We start from the raw sequence: 8,590 nt of genomic DNA, 5'->3' as shown, positions 1-8,590 counted from the left end.
TTCAACATACGATCGAGAGCATTCCATCTTGCCTTTATACTCTCGACGATCAATCTGGAATGTTTTAATAGGTAATCAATACCCTCATGTAAAGGACAAATAAATAAAAAATTAAGACCCAAAGGTGTCGCTGAATATAACAGGTAAGGAACACCATCTGAAAAATCTCATATTCGGTTTACTTGGAGAAAAGGTTTTAGATTCAGTGCAGTGCCCCCTCCGCCCTTCCCGTAACCACTCCCTTCCGCTAGCGTTATCTCTCGTAGCCCCTTGACTCATCATATCAAATGCTCAGTGACGGTTATCGTCTGACAGAGGCATGCGCGAGGTGTTGAGCAGCGAGCGGTGACGTGTTACGAAGCTCGCATTCCATTTCCTGACATATTCGGGAGGCGGAGACCTCCCCTCCACAGCGCTCCGGGACGTATTTAAGCGCGCCACACGGTCGGTGGCCGCTTCAGTTTGCTAGTGACCGGAGTAGTGTTTCGAGTGCTCGCGAGGACAACTAGGGCTACCAGCATGAAGATTATCACTTGCTTGACGGTCATCCTATATATTGTTGGTGAGTTTAAATTCCCTAACCATGCTACTTCATCACGGACTTCGTTACCAATTTTGCGTTGTTTATTAATTTAGAGTGTTGATAATTGGTCTCTGTTTCATTTTGTGCTGACATGTTATGAAATAATATATTTCTGGAAAAATAATAGTTGCTCAGTTGGAAAGTTTTCGTGTGTTTCGAATGTGGTAGGCCAGTTTTTCAGATAAATCTTTCTTCCCAGTGGAACCAACAGGTTCTTTGCCACTTTCGTTTCACAATTAAGGGATACTGTATCGTCGTACCTACTAATAATAGCAACAACAATAATAATCTTGAAATTACATTAACAGGCCCTCTTTCATCGTATGCTGTTCTTAATCATATTATACGTTCTCTTATTGATTTCATAAAAGTTTGGTTTACATCTAGCATGCAAAGATGCAATGATAACATATTTCAGTACTCCGTTTTCTGTATAAATATACTGTTTCTATATTGAGTGTCTATTTAACTCTTGGTTTCACTGTCGTCTACTATTACAGCGATCTACTACAACTCGTTCTGATTTGTTATGTGCTCAACGTAGTCCAGCGTTTGTGTTATTTTTCGAAATGTGCAATCGAAATGTGTAATAGTTTCGCAGACGACGCTCATTCGTAAATCTTGTTACGTTCATGATATATGACCTGTCAGTAAAAGCAGTTGTGTGTGGGAAATTTCAGTGACATCATTACGTTTCAAAGTGCATATGATTAATTTCCCTAATCGTTTATGTCACGATCTTTCATTTCTCTCAGCTATGTTGTCATGTTATCGTCAACGTCCACAGACGTTCGCTCCTCATCTGAAACACACACTCACCAATCGAAACAAACGCTTTAACGTTTCCACTGGCTTTGAGCTCTCTGAAACGTGAAGGCACCATGTATAAAATATTTCGCTATCTCTATGCAACTCATAGCTTTTTCATGTTTCTTTCTCAGCAGTAACACGGTGAATCGTCCACGTGTGCGGAATAATGTCGCTGCTGATGTTCTAGTACATTGTTCACGGGTCAGGAATTACAGCACAAGCTTAATTCTTACTTTCACTTGACACAATCACTCTGTCAGTTGTTCTTTAAATAAAAATCCAATAAGCTTTGGATACAACCCGTAACTTCAGCTGCAATCTTGAGATTCATGTTCGGCGAACTTCACGGTGCAATCCTTGCACTTTGTTCGATGTTGAACCGTAATTGTTATTTTGAGCTCCCACTGCATGTTTCTGTTGCACATATAAGCATCGTCTTTCCATCCAGTTATCAACGTAGCTTGTTTATTTTTCACTTATCACACATCGTAAATTTCTTCACGCATGCCGCGCATAATAAGAGCTTCACCAATATGTTTCTCGTTTGGAAACAGAATATAGATTTGGGTATATTTCTCTGCATGTATAGACACATCAATATAGACACCTCCCATGGGTAATGTCCACTTATTCCATTTTTTTAGGATACATGACACAGAAATTGTGTACTGGGCGTTTGTTTCACCGTTTGTCGAATGTTCTTGCTATAAACAACGCAAAACGGCATTTAACTATGTATATATTCAAATGATTAACAGGATTTTATAATCTAAAATAATCATTAATCATAGGGGTACGTTATGAATTTTTACAGATACTTTCGTGTGTAGGAGTCAATAAATCAGCATCTTAAGGCTTCAATCATCTCTGTTGCTAACTACTTTCTACAGTATTAAAGGTGACAACGAAAGAACGCCACTTGCGAGAAAAATTTCATCAAACTGTTATCTGAAATTGGACTCGTATTTCTAGGAGGCAAAAATGATAAATTTTATGACATATTTTTCATATTTTCAATTAAGGTTAATAAGAAAATTAAAGTTTTTGTCAGGAAACAGGATCGTTTTGAATCTTTAATCAGTTGCCCTGTGCGACTGTCACTTGTTATTACAGTTGAAGAAGTTTATCTTCAGTGCACACAGCGGTGTAATATGCATCTATCTCTGTAGCTGATTTGATTTAGGCGATAATGTTGTACAAGTAAATGCTACGATTTGTTTCTCAAACAATGACACAATTTTCCAAGACGATAATGCACCTACCCATACAGTTGGCTTGTGATTCGATGTGCATGCTGGCGAAATAACTAACATTCTTCGAAAAACTACTACAAAATATTAATGTCCGGTATCAGAGCGAACTTGGTACACGTCTGCGGCATCTCTTTTCATTCATGACTAAAATGTCTTACACAGTGTATCAAATGCCAACGAGTTGTAGTAAATTTCTCAAAAAATATTTGTGGGTTCTGATACTGCATTCAGCTACGAATCGTTATTTCATTTCGTCGTATATTTGTTTATGTTCAGTATCTTTACACTAACCTGTGAGTAAATGTAACGCATCTGTCACAGAGATTCAGTTATGAAATTGTCTAGTTGTGTAGTGGTCCCAAATCTGCTTACCCGGACAGAAATCACTGATGGACACTAGATTTATAATCACTCTTTTGTTTCAGCTCTACCGATAACAAGTCACCTGTCAGCTGAAAATGCGACAGGTACAGATGATTCTGTCCAAGAAGAGATAACAGATCAACGCAAAGTGTAAGTGTCGCTTTTGCCTTTGTAACCCTATGTTATGGCTCTCCTACATTTGAAACACATCTAATTATTATTTTTATTTAATTTTTGTGTTAACTGAGAAAAAGAGTCTAGGCAGAAAAATTCAAAATTTGATAATTTTTTGTTTCCATTGTTTCAGGGACATGACCACAGCTGCTAAAGAAGATGAAGGTTACATGATGATGTCACATTTCACAAGTCTTGTTAGTAACGGGAATTCTGCGCCTGAGAGCGGTGAATCTACTCCTACACCGCCAACGAGTATCCAAAACAGATCGACTACTGGCGCTTTTACAGGGTCCCTGAAGCTCGGTGATGATGAAAAGACTGACGCAAATGACGCTACAGCGGTTCCATCGGTCCCCGAGTTGCAGCCAACCTCCACAACACCGTTTGCACTACCGAGTGGCAATGAGAACCTCCTGCAGCAGAATACGGAAGACACTGGGACTGATTATGGACACGTGCACACCTTGCCATCGCAACAAGGAGAGTTAATGCAGCGTAATGATGGTAAAAATTACGAAGATCCGTACGTGAGCTTCGTACCTCATACCGAAACCAATAGTCAAGCACCCACTATCTCACCATCAGCGTCGTTCACAACACCTGGAGAGGTTGAGAATCACGCACAGCAGAATGGCAAATCCCAGACCACCACATTAGAGGACAACTATGAAGATGGTATCACCACTCCCCAATATGTGCCCTTCACACCTCCTGCTAATATCAAAAACTTCAAGGAGCAGGGTGGAAACTCACCAGCTAAGGATGTTGAGACATCCATGAGATCACCATTGACATTATACATGACTCCAGATGAAAATGAGGTCATGTGGCAGAATGGTGAGCCCGACGGCACAAAAGTTGAAGCCAGTAATCACAATGATGCTGAGACCACTACAACCCAGGATGTGGACTACATACCACGCAGTGATACAAATAATTTCAAGGAGGATGTTGATGAATTCAACGCTACTATTTCCTCGTCATCTCAGGAAACTGGAACACCCACCATCTCACCATCAGTTCTTGGTGCTGAAGACGGACTCAAGCAGAAGAATGTTGAAACCACTGCTGGAACATTTGAGGCTAACTATGGTGATGCAGGGTCAACCACACCTCACTATGAACACATCACATCACACACTAGTACTGATAATCCCAATGAACACGATGGGAAATTCATCACTACTACTGAATCATCAGCTCAGGAAACTGGAATAGTGGCTACTTCACCATCAACGTTGTCTGTTGTCCCGAATAATGATGTGAGTGGCACGCAACAAAATGGAGAACCCACCGCCACAACATTCGAGGTCGAATATGATGCTAAAGTGACCACCACACCACAGTATGATGATTTCATACTGCGCACTATTACCAAGAATTCCACAGTGCAGGACAATGATTTCAAGACTACCACGGTCTCGTCAGCTCAAGAAATCGTGACTACTACCACCTCCCCAACAAAGTTGTTCACCATTTCAAATAACAATGTGAGTGACACGCAGCAAAAAGGAGAAAACACCACTGCAGCATTCGAGAGCGAAAATGATGCTGAAGTGAGCACCACACCACAGCATGTTGACTTCATACACCGCACTGTTACTGAGAAGCCCAGTGAGCAGGATGATGATTTCAGCGCTATACCTGCCTCGTCAGCTCATGGTGTTGGAATGACCACCATCTCGCCAGTAAAGCTATTGACGCTTCCTAACGATGGCGAGGGTCTTACGCAGAAGAATGTTGAATCCACCGCCACAACATTGCAGACCGACTATGACGGTATGGAACCAACTACACCCCCGGCTGAACACTTTACACCACCCACTGGCACCAAGAATTTCATGGAAGAGGCTGGTGAACTCGACACTAACATGCCTTCGTCATCTCACGATATTCTGCTAACCAGCACTTTACCATCAGTGCCAGTTGCAGAGCAAGCAGATGATGAAAATTGCACACAGCAGGAATGTGATTCCGTTGGCACCACAGTTGCTGTGTATCCGGAAGATAACCTTACCACCATGTCACCACTAACGCCAGTCACCGTGCCTGCGGATGGTGGCAATATTAAAGAGCACAGTGGTGGACCAAATATCACCTTGAGTCCGGAACCTAATAAAGATGAGTCTACTACCACACCATCGTTCCCACAGCCTGTTAACGATAATAATATCACATTGCAAATTAATAAATGTAAGGGCACCAACCTTGGTACCAACCAGGAAAAGCACTCTACGATGTCATTTCTATCGATTTTCAAAATACTGGCAGGTATTAATGATAACCGCACGGTGATGTGTGACGAGCCAGATGTCACAACGACTCCACCAACTAATGAAGAGACTTCATATAACACAACAGCGAAACAAGACACTACAACTATCTCCAAGGACGAAGCAGTGGATGGCAACAAAACTAAAAGCCATTATCCATCATACACTGGATCTTCTCCTGCCGAATTACTAATGTTGTACAAAATACACATTAGAATGCTCAAGACAATGTCTATCATCTTAGGGGCGGTAGTAGCTCTCATTTTGATCAGCATTGGATTCAAATACTACAGGAAACATGGACGAGGCGACCGCACAGCAGTTTCTCCTCACACTCCTGAACCTCGTGAAGCAGGCCAACCTTCCACATCTCAGGCTTGTACTTCCGAAGAGCCCGTTATAAGATTTCGAGATTTGCTCTCTCGTGAAGAGAATAATTAGTGTGGTGTCCTCAAGTATGTGGGCACCTGGTGTCAACACTTCAAGTGATAACTAATTTCAGTGACTCGACCACCGTTAGTTGAACAATTTCAGTACAGTCAGTTATGTCAGTGACAGCATTCGTAATTTTGATGAGTGTAGCGTAGCTCGTGATAACCATTTATTATTTACTATGATAACAGTTAACTGGACATACAAGTTTTACGATCTGAACTACGTCCTGGTGAACACGTCCACTGTAGTGCAGCTTTCATTTTCGAGAGTCTATTTACGGAATGTAGTTTCTGATGACTTATTTGAAATGTTAATGAATTTAATTTCGAAGTTCCCTCCGTTCCTGTTGTTACATATTACGTGAATTCACTGAGCATTGATGAGATAATTATCAGGGCGTTATTAAATAAAGGATTTTCGTGGTGACTCTGAATTTACAGTTGGCATTTAAAGTGTTGATTTTCTGTGTATTGTTGCATTTTGAACCATAGTTATGAGTATGGACAACATTTTAAGTTTGTTTTGCAATTCTCAACATGAAAAGTGTTCTTATGTGATACCAACTGAACCATAGGACCACATATATTTTGAAGCTTGATGTTTGTAGTTGCTAGTGTATTGAATGACAAAATATTTGCATCACACACCACACAAAACCTATAGAAATAAAATGTCTTTGTTTACTAAATTTATGTATTGTACATGTAAGAAAAAATAAATAAAAAAGCATTAAAATTATTTCTGAAGTATACAATCATTCACTTCCTTGAAATTCTATCTAAATAAGAGTTTCGCTGCAGCTACTGTCGAACATAATCTTGTAAGCTGTCGATGAATATAAATTGACTAAACACTGCCACAACTCGTCATAATGGAAACTGTGAACAGTTTCATGTCTAGGTTGTTAGGAAATATTCTTCAGGCAATAATAAATACCTTTTTAAATGTTTATTAAGTTGTTGTTACATGTAAATAAATGATATAACCCTTCAGTTAATAACAAAACTGGTGTTGAAAAGTAGCTTCATATACAAGAGTGCTTTTTATTACATACCTCTTGTTACATTCAAACTGCTTCATAATTGCTCCTTGTTAGAGTTTTAAACTACATTCGAAGACAACACTCAATTAAAGCTGTAAATTGTAAGTAAATTAAAATCTGAGCTAGTAAGACCACCAGGTGATGGGAAGAAAATAAATCTGAAAATATTTTTAAAACTTAATGACCAATGGTGAGGCTCACTTCATATTTCTGTTTATTGGCTTAATTAAAGAATGAAATTATTTTAATGTGTAAGAGAGCTGCAGTGAAGTAAATCATTCTGATAAGAAACAGTGATGCTGTACTACAACCACAGCGAATTATATGTCTTTCTGAATAACGGGTATATAATGCAAGAACAAGAGTCATCGGTAATCGTAAACTGTTAATAGCACTCAGACGAGAAAAGTACACAAAACTTGTAAGTGTGGTGTACATGAGTAAATGTGAGCGGGGTGGGGGGCAGAAAGTTGAGATGAGAGCAGGGCGCTGAGATGAACAAATGGACCGAGATGGGATACTGTTCGCGACTGCATTGTTACTCTCGAAAATTATGAAGTTCCGATAAAAGAACAGCGATGCTAAAACTGAAAATCGCTCGTACAGAGCTGACACAAACTGTATGATATTCTATCAGATTGTACAATATCCTACATAGAACAGGAACATACTTCCAATAGCCACTGCTTGGCATTTTCTGAATTAATTAAAGCAAAGGGAATAATTCTTTATTGCGTTTTACTTAATGTCTGAAACAACCACGTTCTCAAAATGAGAGCTATCGTTTGTTGACGGCAGTTATCAAACTAAATTTCTGCTTTCTATGCAAATCAGAAATTTAGCTTGATTATTTAGTAGCATAGAAACGTAATTTTTGCTGGAAGAGTACCAAACTTGCAAAAACTCGTGAACATAATGTAATTGTCTCCATTCGATGGGAAAGATCGTTAGTCGCAGCCCGAAGAAGCATGTGAAGGCGAATGAAAAGTTATAGTCTAATCAGTAAGTGTAAATGGGTTAGCTAAGTCAGCTGCATTTGGCAAAATATTGACATTGTTGTATATTTAAATAACTGAGATCAAATTTCATCTCTCGGTGGGCAATTTTGTCGCTAGTTTTCTTACTTTTAACAACACTCTATCAGTAAATTATCTTTGTGGACCAGTCATAAGCTAAAAAGAACTGAAGTATTTATCGAGATATAGCAAACATAGTACATCTTGTTAATCTACGCCAGACATCTTCCTTTATTTTGGAGTGGAATCACTGCGTCTTAAATCAATCTTGAGAATCAGAGACATACTGGCTCAAAGAGTAGTTGTTCTCGTTATGTATTCCACTTAGTGTAGCGTCCTTATGTAAATAAACCAAATACTTTACTACCCTAATGTAAATAAACGGTTAACTTCTTTTCTCAGTTTTGTTGACATTTGCGTTACGTAATTTCCAAGTGCTTTTAGCCTAATCTCGTAACTATTACCTTAATGACCATAATTTATGAGTCAAAATGGTTGCCACCATTCCTGTTTTGTTTATGAAAGTTTAATTTTAATTAAAGTAATTTTTGATTTTGAAATGACAGACTCCCCTCTCTGAGTCATGTTGTGCATTCTTATTGGTCCCCCACGACCACCAAACCTTCCCCCCCCCCTCC

The 8,590-nt window shown here is 39.4% G+C and overlaps 1 protein-coding gene across 1 annotated transcript; it reads left to right on the top strand.

Moving 5' to 3' along the window:
* The first annotated feature begins 519 nt into the window (after positions 1–519).
* On the top strand, positions 520–5,900 carry LOC126249323 (mucin-17-like). Its single transcript, XM_049950976.1, has 3 exons — positions 520–562; positions 3,072–3,159; positions 3,317–5,900. The coding sequence occupies exons 1-3, from the start codon at positions 520–522 to the stop codon at positions 5,898–5,900; spliced, it is 2,715 nt and encodes a 904-aa protein (XP_049806933.1).
* The last annotated feature ends 2,690 nt before the right edge of the window (positions 5,901–8,590 follow it).

This window comes from Schistocerca nitens, chromosome 3 (genome assembly GCF_023898315.1).
Source record: "Schistocerca nitens isolate TAMUIC-IGC-003100 chromosome 3, iqSchNite1.1, whole genome shotgun sequence".
Lineage (NCBI taxonomy): Eukaryota > Metazoa > Arthropoda > Insecta > Orthoptera > Acrididae > Schistocerca > Schistocerca nitens.
Note: the sequence above shows the minus strand (reverse complement) of the source record. Positions and strands in the feature narration are given on the sequence as shown.

Bases quoted from the DNA above. Each gene is read 5' to 3' on its own strand.
- LOC126249323 (XM_049950976.1), top strand. From the start codon at position 520: ATGAAGATTATCACTTGCTTGACGGTCATCCTATATATTGTTG. The intron at 563-3,071 runs GTGAGTTTAAAT...CTTTTGTTTCAG, and splicing joins GGTCATCCTATATATTGTTG to CTCTACCGATAACAAGTCAC. The intron at 3,160-3,316 runs GTAAGTGTCGCT...CCATTGTTTCAG, and splicing joins ATAACAGATCAACGCAAAGT to GGACATGACCACAGCTGCTA.